We start from the raw sequence: 12274 nt of genomic DNA, 5'->3' as shown, positions 1-12274 counted from the left end.
ACTTCCCACCCGCTCGTATTCCCGATGCTCCCCACTGTTCCCATTGGTGAAATTGTTTATAAATCCAAAGGCAATTGCAATTTGCTTTGATGGGGGGCGGCAGTCAAGCAAGAAGGCAAGAAGGGTATTCCAGTCCGTGGAGCCTCGAAATCGCAAATCAGGGCAATCAAGGGGTACCACGGGGGTCCAGCTGCGTTCGATTAAAGTGGAAGCTGCGTTTTGTAAATTGGGTTAACGCGAATCACAATTTGAAATCTATCGAGTGTGTGTGCGAAAACTGGCAACTTGCAACAGCAGCTAAGTGATTGGAAAAGCGAAATAAGCAGCGAAGGAAACAAACGGGAGAGCGGGCTTAAGGCGTCTTCGAAACGGTTACACCAAAACGGCAAGAGGATCCCCAAAGGAAATGCTAACAAAAATATATGGAAAATGTTTTGGGACTCGACACGGCGAGTCTGTTTAAGCGGTTATGAAACGGTTAGTTGGAAAATGTATATCAAATATGCTGGGGAGGCAAACTAAAAAGGAGATGGCCAGAAATGGAATTCGAAGCGCTATGGAAACGGTTAAAATTTGAAAACTTTTCATTGCGAAACGGTTACGAAACGGCTACGAATCGTTTAAATATCGATTACACCCCAAATGCCAAGAGCTAAACTTATTTAGCTTAAACAAATTGCTTGCATCAATATTTGCCAAACATTCCAGGACTCTCCGAAAGCCAAACCAAAGCACTTGAGTATCCTGCAGCTCCCAGCTGCCATCTCCCCTGCCTCCTGCTGGGTCTCTTCTGGGTGCTTTCGAGTAGTCTGTGACTGGGCGGTGGGTGGCTGGGTGCCGAATGTCCAGAGGGGCGTTGTAAAAATAAATTGCTTTGCTCAATTAGCGGTTTCTTCTCGAATTTCCCTTCCCTCTCTCTCTCTCTCTCTCTCATCCATTATTGCATTTCTCAATTGCCTCGAGGAGACTCTCGAGTCCCAAACTCTTTTCAATTTGTCGACCCATCATCATCCATCTACCATCTGAAGCGGTGGGCGGGGTCCGTGTCCTGCCGCTGTCCACTTTGCCCCAAATTGATGTAGATCTCCGCTGCCCCGCTGCCCTGTTGCCCCGCTGCCAGTCGTGCGATTAACCAGGTGACCCGATGTCCTATCAGTCTCTCCCTCTCCCTCTGCATCCTTTCCTTCTTCTGGTGGTTTTTTTCCCTTTCATTTCGTTTCCGTCTTGACTTGAAATCTGAGTCGGACGAGCGTCTCAAATTGTGAGAGTTAATCGAGCTGTAAATTGTCAGACACACAGCAGCTGGCGGTGGCTCCCATGGCAATGCCTGGCGCATCTCCAGTGAGTGTTACGCTTCAGCGGTGGCAAACAAAACTTAATTATAATAACCAGGGGGAACAGGAGAAAGGGAACAGCTTACATATGACAAGAGCCAGGCCCTAGCGATGGCACTTTGAAAGGCCACACAAACGATGCTTGCAACGAATCGAAAATGCACTCTGCGCAGATTGTCTCACGCTGCCATCTCCGACGCTGAATCCGGCATTGTTTCAATGTCACGTTATCATGCCATGCCCTGCCCTGGGAGCAGTGCGTGTTTGAAGTGCCAGACACTCTTAAGTGGCGAGAACGGGGGAGCCAGGCGTTGCACGCTCCTCAGACACGGATGATGCTCCTGTTACGGCTGCAGCTGCTGGTGCTGGTGCTGGTGCTGGTGCTGCCACTGTCAGTGGCTCGAAGGAAATGCGCTAATTATGTTGTTCTTGCCGCACTCTGGCGAACTTCCTTCAGTTGCAGCCACGACCTTGATTGCAACCGAAGAAGACTCAGCCAGTGTAGGAGCAGAGGGCGAAGGAAGCAGAAGGAAGAACAATAGGCAAACTTTTGAGGCTATGAAAATGTCAACAGGAAGAGAAGACACATCAGACAGGCAGACAGAGAACAGGAACAACAAGTAGCCAAAAACGAAAACTTTCCAAAGAAAAAGGTAAACTTTGAAAGAAATCCAATAATGATGTTAATAACGAAAATCAACTGGAGCATACCAAGTAAATGTTGGAGTGGAGGGTCCGTTCGCTTATGGGAAACTTGCGAAATCCAAAACTGTGCAACAAACAATGCCAAAGGGTTCTGCACTTCCATATAATTTGTACTTTATTAGTTTCAATCTTGTGTGCCATCAAAGCGGATGCTAATTTTCAGTTTTAGTGCCAAGAAAAGAACATGAAAACTGGACAATAAAAGGGCCAGGGTTACATGGGAGAGGTTAAAGTGAAAAATCATTTATATGTAACATGCACACGACGACTCGTAATTCGGAGAAGTTACCCATCCCAAATGAAACTACTTAAAGCACAAGGAACACTGGCGCAGGGCGGTGCAGGGTCCCTTCTTTATATGTTTGTGTGTCCGTTGCCAAGTTTCGTGTCCAAGTAGCAATAAGATGGGGGCAGGTTGCTCCATGTGTTGCCAACCAACCAGAAGACAACAGCGACAGCTTTGCGAGCGAGAGCTTGTCTGGGAGAGGAACGAAACTACATAAATAAAGGGACACGAGGCGCTGGGACAGACACGACATGGGAGCAGGAAAACTCTGGCCAAACGGCAGCGCACAGACAATGACAATTGCTGGAAAATCATATTAAAATAAAAGCGCAATAAACAACAGAGAGAAAACACAGGCAGCAGCAGCAGTGGCAGGAAGCAGGAATACTCCATCTCTCTACACCTGATGGCTGCGGGAGTACGCTTTATTAAGTCGGATCAAAGCAATCATAAATTACCCAAGATTTGGCCAGGAATTCGTTTAAATAACTTAAGAATGAAAACTCTTACGGAAAGAAACCACAGGAGAGACTGCACCAAAGGGATTCAACTTCATTTCGTACCGAAGTCTGTTAAGTTTTGAGTAATTCGATTATAAATAATTATAATCCAGGCTTAAAATCCAGGCTGCAAATATGGGCCCAAGAGCTAATAAGGTGAAAGAATCCCAAATATGGGACAACATCACTGTGGAAATACTTAATTGTACTACTACAAACAATTTCGTAATAAATTGCAAGGGATTGGAGGACCCTTGAGGCGAATGCCGAGACACTCCTACGCTTTGTGCTGTGCGGTAAAGTACCTCGGAAAGCAAAGCAATGAGTGAATGAACTTCCTTGTTAGCATAATTTAAAAATATGATCCATATACTCGTGCAGATTGTGTCCTTCATGCTCAAATGATTTCCTCCTCCATCCTCGGTCCACCGTCATGTCGTTCTCTACTTCTCCGTGTTGTCGTTGTTCTCGTTGTTCTCGTTGTTGCTGATGTTTATGTTGATGCCGAGAGCTGAGCTGGTGACGGTGTCGAGATGTTTTGTTGCTGTTCTGCTTGGCACAAATGCCTTTCCTCTTCTGGCTTTTCTTTAGCGGATTTGCCATGCACTTCTCTTGTTGTGCTGTGTTGTGTCTTGTCTTGTGTTGTGTCTTGTGTTGTGCTTGTGTTCCACATATTTTTCCTCTATATTTCTTTCCTTCATCGCCCTGGCAGCAGCTGCTGCTGCTGCTGCTGCTGCTGCTGCTACTGCTTCAACTGAGGTGCATTGTTGCCCCACCGCCTGTTTATAATGAGCCCGAGAGTGAGAGTCTTGGGCAGCAGCAGCAATGGCAGCAGCAGCTGATAAAGAAGCTTGACAGCAAAAGCAGGAGAATGGCCATGCTAAACTCTACTAAAAGAAAATTGCATGCCAACCAAGCACACACACACCAGTGCAGACTGTGAATGTGGAAGAGCCAAGACCATGAGCAAAAGACGGAAAAAACAGGTTTCCTGTGCGAATTTTCATCTAAAGGTGAAAAATTGTTGCACTCGCAAGCGAAGCAGCATAGAGCATGGAGCATTGATGGTGGTGCAGATGGAACTGGTTCAGTGAACATAATGTGGCTAAATGCTTTAGTTTCAAGTGATGCCTACACATGTACATATGCATATGTATGTACATGACCCATCCCGTAGCTGTGAAAATATTTCACTGTCTGGGGAAACTTCACTTTTGTTAATTGTAGCCCGGCAACTGATTATCGCCTCCATGCAAAATGTGTGCGAGTGGTAGAGGAGAGGTCACAGGCAGCGGCAGGGGCAGGGGCAGGGGCAAGAAAGGCCAACGGATTTGGATAACCTAAGCTAAGATCTGAGAAATTTAAAGTTATTTCAACACAATTTATGTGCCACGAGGCACCAATGTCCTATGCATCTCCTTTTGCCATATTGTTCCCATGGTAATACGGCTCCCGTTTCGAGGCAAGAAAATCCTTGACCAACAATTGATAAATATTCGATTGTCGCAGTCCATTATGAATCGAGACAACAAACAAGAAGGCAAACATCGTTCGTTGGTTATTTTTATCCCAGATGCAGTTTCAGTAACAGTTCCTTTCTTTGCCCACAAAACGATGTCCGATGGCCGATGGGCCGATGGCCATTTGCCTTGGGCTTTCAGCAACAATGCCGGCAACACTCGTATATTTTTCCTACAACTGACCTCACCCCGCTGCCCCCGCTGCCGCCTCGCTTCCTTCAGACAACGACCACTTTTCTTGGCCATGGCTGTTGTGTCAAATGGCAAACTAAATGCCTTCCAGCGGCATCCATCCAGCTGCAAGCTTGTGCGAAAAAGAACGAAAACATCGTGAAAATCAATAAACTCTGAACTTAAGTTTTTTGAACTTTCTTGTTCGAGTTGCCGGTCCAATTCATTGTCATGCAATACCTACACATGTCCATAAGTACGTATGCATGTGTACGGTATACGGATTGGACTCAATCGAACTTTGTTCACAACTCACTTGAGTCCAAAAATTGTTCCTCCTGAGTGGAAAACTATTTTCCTAATTTTCTACATGTGTATTATAGCTTTAATCCCATCCTGTGGCTGTCTTTCTACGTTTTCTATGCTCTTTATTGAATCTTTTGCACAATCATTTTGCACCTCTAAGAGCATTCAAACTTCTGCTATAATTTATGTATACACCCACCAAGGGTATTCCTTCAGCTAATTCAGTTTCGAGTTCTATCAAAGACTTTCTACCAGCACACATACTCGTGCACATGTGCTACACATATTTATGTACATAAGTATGTGTTCCATGGCTCCATGTTTCCCACTTTCCCCCCTTTATCGGCAAGCATTTGGGAAGTGCCAAGAATTTGGGAAATGTCATTTTAATAGTTTCGCCTTCGCTTGCAACATGCGATTGTTATAGCAGTAGTTGTTGGCCTTGCAGCAGAGTCTAGAGTTGTCTAGTCACAGTTCTCTTGGTAGTCCCAATTTGGCCATTTGTCGCATTCCAACTTTGCATAGACTCAATGCCCCACAGAGACGGGGGGGAATTCGAATTGGAAGTTTATCTTTGGTCGTTGCTGCTGGGCTTCATTGATTCCGCTGCCTTGGGCTGGCGACAATGCCGAGCATTGTCACAAAGTCGCTGGGGATTTTAAATTTTAGCGATTGAATAATGTCTTCAGTCCCATGAACAAATCCCCCTCCCTTCCATTACGTGATTTTACATGGTCGCAATAGATTAAAGATGAAATCACGGAATGAATTTAAGGAATAAATATAGCGCCAGTTTCCACTGGAACTTGTGATGGGAGAGTGACCGAGAGAGGGGGGCAGGACAAGTGATAGGTGCAATTTCTCACGTGACACAAGAGAGAGAGAGAGAGAGAGAGAGAGAGAGCAAGCGAGAAAGAGAAAAAGTGTGATGCGAGGAAAAGGAAAACGCGGATTAGGCAACGGACCGGCGACAGCCATGAAATTTATGAGACGTGTCAACGGCGGCTGTTGGTCAGGACGAGAGAGAGAGGGAGAAAGAGCAAACTAAGAGTGAGCACCCGAGGGGAGAAGGAGAGATAAAAAGAGAGAATAGTGGCGGGCAGAGGGTTAGCAGAGGTGTACTGTGGGTAACCTCCGTTTGATAAACGACAAAAACGTCAGCTGGCAACGAAATAAAATTAAATTAAATTAAACGAAGCAGGGAAAGCGCTCCAGAGCCGGGGGCACCTTCTGTTACTCTCTCGTGGATCTGTTCGTCCCTTCTCGATTTAGTTATTAGACTTGGCCCCTAAAGGGTATAGCCATTCGAGCTGGACCATTAGTTTTAGGCTTTAAAACCTCTTCTTGCATTTCTTTTGTTCGTTGCCTTGAAATCGGTGCCGCAGTTCATTGCAGTCGCAATTGTCTTATCTCTTGATCTTTAATGTACCTACGAGCTTTGCCGCTCTCTCCCAATGCACGCGTTCGCGAGTCAGTGGCTCTCTCTGTTCGAAATGCCTACCTGCTTTTCGTTCGCTCTCACGCAGCAACAACAACAAGAAGGCGACCCACACCCCTCGGCTCTCAGCAAGCACAAAGCACAAAGCACTGAGAAAGCATAACAAACGGGACTCTGCCTCAACTTGGCGTTGCAGTTTCTTTCTGTATGTTGATCTGCTGTTATTGTTGCTGTGCATTTTGGCATGTCGGCTGCAGCAGGTACCCCACCCACAATTACTTTGTGGAGCTTTGCAAACATTTTGCGTAGTTGTCTGGAAGGGAAGTAAAATTAATGGAATGAAGCGTATGTAGGAGTGGTTAGAATTCGTTCATTTTATTTTTTACATTCTCTGGGTATGCGGTGACACCCTCTTCTTTTACACTGACCCTCACCACACATGTACATACATCCATCCATCTCCCTCTCTTTACGCATATCGTATTATACATCTTCTATCCCACTCCCTTGCCCGCCAGCACGCTCAAAAGTAATTTAAGGCGTCACATGCGGCTTAAGTGGGATTCAGAGGGGTGTAATTTGGTGTGTGTGTATTTTTTGTTGTATAAATTATTCGCTTCTTGAGTTTGGAAATCTCCCACAACCCCAGTGGTAAACCACACCCGCTGTACTCCGCACCTCATTCGAAGTCTATAATTACCGAAAGTCCCTCCTCCACCACCACCGGCATGCCGGTTGCCCTTGCCACGACTGGTGGTACCCCTGACCCAGACTAAAATAATTTTTCATTTTTTCTTTGGGGTGAGAAATTGTATTATTATTGAAAATTTGTTGTCCATTTATCTTTGATTCTAGCTCTCTGAGTGTCTCAATTGTTTTCTCTTACTGCCCTTACAGCCCTCTCGTTCTCTCATTCATTTACTCCCTTTCGTTGGCTCTCCCTCTTGCATTCTCTGTCAATCGTGTTTTCCATAAGTGTATTTATATATTTGAAGGAAATTTAAATGCCCTTTTATAGGGGCACCGGCATTGGATGTAACGAAAGTAAGAGAAAGTTCAATTCGAATAAGTAGCAAAAGAACGAAAAATAAGCGATAAACTTAAATGAATTTAAATAAAATATTTTTGTGAGGCTTCGATGATCGAGTGCACAGAAATATCATTATTAATTCGGGTAATTTATTGATTGCAGTCGTCAGTCATTGCCTCAACGATACTTAGAATCTGCATTCAAAAAAAAACTGTCAGGCACAAGCCAACACATTTCTACTACTTGTATTTTTGTTGATTTTTAACTTCAGCAAAGTATTTGCTAGCTCTGCATTATGGGTTAAAGAGTAGACTGAAAAGAGAGAGAGAGAGAGAGAGATGGCGGGGGAGATAGGACAGGGAGTGGGAGTGGGAGACTGTAGAGAGAGCATATCTAAACCGAAGACATCAAGTTTGAATTGTTTGTGCGGGTTAAAGTTTGATTGATGTGCCGTGCTCGTCGTGCAGACAACATGAAAATTAGTTGAGAGACTCTCGAAACTTGAATGCAGATGTTGGGGGGGGGGGGCTTGACAGGGGTTTGCCAGTTGGGGGGAGAGCACTGTGTTTGTGTGTTTGTGTGTGGCCTGCAGTGGGATTGATTGACAGCCGAACAAACGAGGCGGGCACTCTGGCAATAAGTTAGTGGAATATAACTTGTTACTCCGCTTGCCATTTGCCAGATACTTTCAGCTTTGAACCAACAGATCCAACAGAAGATCGAAATAGGAATCTTGCGACGTTTTTCTCTTTATTCGAACAACTGTAGAAACATTTATGAAGTGGCTACATGCAGACCTGATCTGCATCTGAAACTTACACAAAATCTCACTGGCAGCCCACTCGAGTCCAGAGTGTAATTGGAACATTAGCTAGGAGACCTTATTATGTGGGCACATCGTATCCTTTGCTGCTTGGGCCCACCCAGGAATTCTGGTCACCCGCTGCAGCATCATCCACTTGAAAGGAGCAGGGCAGAGTAGAGCAGAGCAGAGCAGGCCAGGCAGGTCGATGCTATCACTATCCCATTTCACACTCGCAACAGGGGTTCGTGTGTAAGTGTGTGTGTGTGTGTGTGCGGCTGTTTTATCATTAACTTGAGATGCCTCATGAGGAAGTTACTTGGGAATCCGCCTGCCTGGGGTTTCATGTCCTGTCTGCCAGAGAATGAAAGTAGGGAGAGGAGGCAGGGGCTAGGGGCAGGCATTGGGCAAACAAATTCATGCAACAAAAGCCCAGCCCAATATGCTGAGGACAAGTGTCGTGGGCTGCCGGAGAGAGGGTTTTACCAAGGAATGAGAAATGAGGTATAAGGCATGCGGCATGCGGCATGCAGCATGCGGCATGAGACTAAGGCTGACACAGTTTCCTGTCTGTCGTCAGTGGCCTGCAGCACTTGAGTGCGTGTTGCAAATTGAGCGCATCACTAAAAACAGCAGCAGAAGCAGCGGCAACAGCAGAGCTAGAGCTAGTCGTGGCAGCATCAGCCTTGCAAGGGGACAGGGACAGGGACTGGGACAGGGACTGGGGCGCTGTGTTGCAGTTGAGGCAGCAACAAGGTTGTCAGACCTGTAAGTGTCATAGCATATCAAATGTCCCCCCACCGCCAGGTATGGATGGATGGGAAGCCGTTGCTGAAGCCATGCAATTCGCGGTCGCTGCGCATGCGCAGAATATCAACCGCAGAAACCCCAGAGACCAGAGCAAAGCAAATGAAACCAAGAGCAGAAGCAGCAGTGCAGCAGCAGCAAACATCGCTGACAAGAGCGTGCCAGCAGCAGCCAACAGCCAACAGCCAACATTCCCCTGAATTTCGTGCTGGCAATTTAACGCCTGCTTTGTTTGACGGTTGGACAGGACACTGGGAAGCAGGGAGCTAGGTGCTAGGGAGGCCAATCTCAGGCTTCCCAGTGTAAGTGTGAGTGTGAGTGGGTCACCTGCCAAACCAATGGATGGATAGATGGATGGATGGATGGATGGCTGAATGAATAGATGAATGGATGGATGGATGGATGGACGGCCGGTCATCATGGCAACAACGCCTTCGGTGGCTGCCTACGGCTGTAGGCGCCATTGGCTTGAACTGAAACCAAAACAACGGCTCAAAGGAACAACAGGAACAACAATGAACAGCCAATATCCAACGGGCAGGACGCAGCGTACCTCCATTGAGGCATGCACTAATGAATGGGGCAGCCCATTCGGTGGCAGCCGACAATCTACTCCTAAAATGCACATTTAACAGGCAGAAGATCAACAATCGCAAAACGGAATCGCATTGGGATTGGGATTGGGACTAGGATTTGGTATGAGAAAATGAATGGAAAATGTTGCCAAGCAACCAGGATTTAGGATGGAAGGTAAACTGCAGGTTCAGTTTTTGCCTGCTTTAAAGATTCAACTGCACAGCTGAAAGTTTTTCCTTATCCTGCATCTATTATGAATACATAAACGTTTTTATCTAGTAAATATCCTGCATAATTTAGCAATTTCCATCACGATTTAAGCTACATTTGTCCGCTGGCAATGAATGCAAATTGTCGCTCCTTTGATAATTGTCAATATTACACCACATCTGTGTATCTGTATCTGTATCTGTATCTGTGTCTGTATATGTCTGTGTGTCTGTGCAGACTTGCATCGAATATTTTATAAAAATAATTTACTCTGCCACTACTATATGCCCGGACTGTGCCAGTCCCCTTGGTGCCTGTCCTTGGTGGCCAAAAAATAGAAAATATTGTTCGGCAAAACGAATTTATAATCCCACAAACGGGTGCACAAATGTTTGTAATGCTAGTGTGGCTGGGGCACCTGAATTCTGGTTGTTTTCTGGCACCTACGCCATAAGGTTACATGCATCATGGGAACCAGTTTAGGAATTTTAATTGAATTTGTAAAGTTTTTCCCGTGCGTTGCACAAGCGAATTCTGCAAAAGAGAATCCCCGAGAATTGCTCGAGGTTCGCTGGTAAACTACTGATGGGAAAGGGTATTGAATATTCAGTTATAAGTCAGTGGATGCCCCACCCCCCCCCCCCCCCCCCCCCCCACTCCTTCTTTGTTTTCTCCTCCTCCCCCGCCCCGCGCCCGCCGGGGGTCGCTCGTCTCTTTCTCCTTTTCTTTGTAGATTATTTTNGTTCGGTTTCAGTTTTTGCTTCGATTTGTGTCTGAAAATTAAATAAAAATGCAAATAAACGGAAAAACAGGTGCAAAAATAAAATACTCACACACATTCATACATGACATGTGATATTTTTTACGCAAATGAAATACTATGCAGAGGTATTGTTATATTTTGGCCATCGTTTTCAATAAGGTTCCATTTTACGGTGGCCCTCTCCTGCCGCACCGTTTTGCTGTTGTTCCGCTAACCAAATTTACTCTGTCCAGAAAACAGAAACAGAAACAGAAACCATCAAAGAGCACCAAACAAAACAAAAAACCAAAATATAAGTAATGTAAAATGTACAATGTAAAATGTAAAATGTAAAATGCAACTGCCATGTCGCCAACTGTCGTAGGAGAACAGTTTCGGGCTTCCAAAGTGGGCACTTCGGCCTCCGGTATACATAAGTCAAATATTTCCATCTATAAGCCTCTCGGATTTAAGCCAAATCTAGTGTCTCTCCTCCGCAATTGGTCTGTAAACTATATGTAAAGATATTTACCTTCAAAATATGCAACTCCATGGGTGGATTATGGGATCTGTGTGGGAATTATCTACGAAAGTGAAATCCGCTTTGGTTATTTTATCGCCAATATGCAGAGGGACTTTTTGGCTTGTTTGACTTTCGCATGAATGTACACAGCTTATGGGCGTTACTTGTTATTTACACGGCATGTATTTTGTTTTGCTTTTTTTTAAACACTTTCTGGTGGATCATTCAGGGATTGTGTTACCATTTTTGGCCTGCGTTTATTTAACGATTGAAAGCATCCTTTTGATCTGAACCAAATACCTCTGCCTCTGCCTAAACTTTTGCCCGAAATTGTTACCCGCTGGACAGGCGCGCGGCGGGTAAAGTCATAACAAGAATTACTTAGACCTAAGTTTAACAAATTCCCCAAATGCCTTGAGCCCCCCACCAACATTGACAACTTAAACTAAAAGTGTCCATCAACCTAACCTCCCACTCTCTCTCTCTCTCTGTATCTTTTTCATTCCAGATGCCAATCCGCAGCAGCAACAGCAGCTGGTCCAGGTCCAGGTCCAGCAGCAGCAGCAGCAGCAGCAACAACAACTTCAGGCGCCACGTTTCACCACGCACCCATCGTCATCGGGGTCGATTGTGAGCGAGGGCAGCACCAAGATCCTGCAATGCCATGCTTTGGGTAAGTTCTTTTTTGTTTCCTTCTGCCTTCCACCTGCTGCTGTGGAGTCCTTTTTCCTTGCTAAACATAACACTTGTCCCTCAAAGCGCCCTGACAGCTAAGCCGAATGACGGGGGATCCCCCGGATTCGGAGTTTGGGTCTCTGTGACTTCAACTTCGACTATGACTCGGACGCGGACTTGGACTCTGGGTCTGGATGTGGGTCTGGGGCTGGGGCTGGGTCTGGGGCTGGGTCTGGGGGGTGTAAAATGAAACCATAAACGAAAACACTTTTTCTTTCTTTCGTGGAACGGCGCCGTGTGCGCTCTCGCTTTTGAAAGATAATGAAGTAGAAAAACAATAACTTTTATGAGGTTTCCCTCCCCCACACACAGCCGTGTCCCGTGTCCCGTGTCCAGAGTCTCGAGTCCCGTTCCCAAGCGGCCGCTTGTGTAATCCTTTGAGCGCTTAAGGGCGTTGCCAGGCAGCTCTGGCAAGAGCCTGGACAATGGCCGCACCGTACTCCAGGTACACGTAATGTTTCCTCCTGGTCTGGCCTCACCCTCTCTTGGGCTTCGTTCTCGTTCACGTCCTTGTCCTGCATTTGACAGTTTCGAGTATCGGTTTCATATTGTGTGTGTGTGTGTGTGTGTGCCAGCCCACAGTCTGTGT

The 12274-nt window shown here is 45.9% G+C and overlaps 1 protein-coding gene across 8 annotated transcripts in view; it reads left to right on the top strand.

Annotated features, from left to right (window-relative positions):
- The window catches only part of LOC117581107 (protein sidekick), a 79932-nt gene that overhangs the window by 35860 nt on the left and 31798 nt on the right, over nt 1–12274 (top strand). For all 8 annotated transcript variants that reach the window (XM_034268009.1, XM_034268008.1, XM_034268007.1 and 5 more), the window contains exon 3: nt 11459–11623. In XM_034268009.1, the coding sequence (XP_034123900.1) occupies nt 11459–11623 (165 nt within the window). The remainder of the gene's footprint in view (nt 1–11458; nt 11624–12274) is intronic.

Source organism: Drosophila guanche, unplaced genomic scaffold (assembly GCF_900245975.1).
Source record: "Drosophila guanche unplaced genomic scaffold, DGUA_6, whole genome shotgun sequence".
Lineage (NCBI taxonomy): Eukaryota > Metazoa > Arthropoda > Insecta > Diptera > Drosophilidae > Drosophila > Drosophila guanche.
The sequence above is the reverse complement of the archived record's forward strand: the minus strand, read 5'-3'. Positions and strand labels throughout refer to the sequence as shown.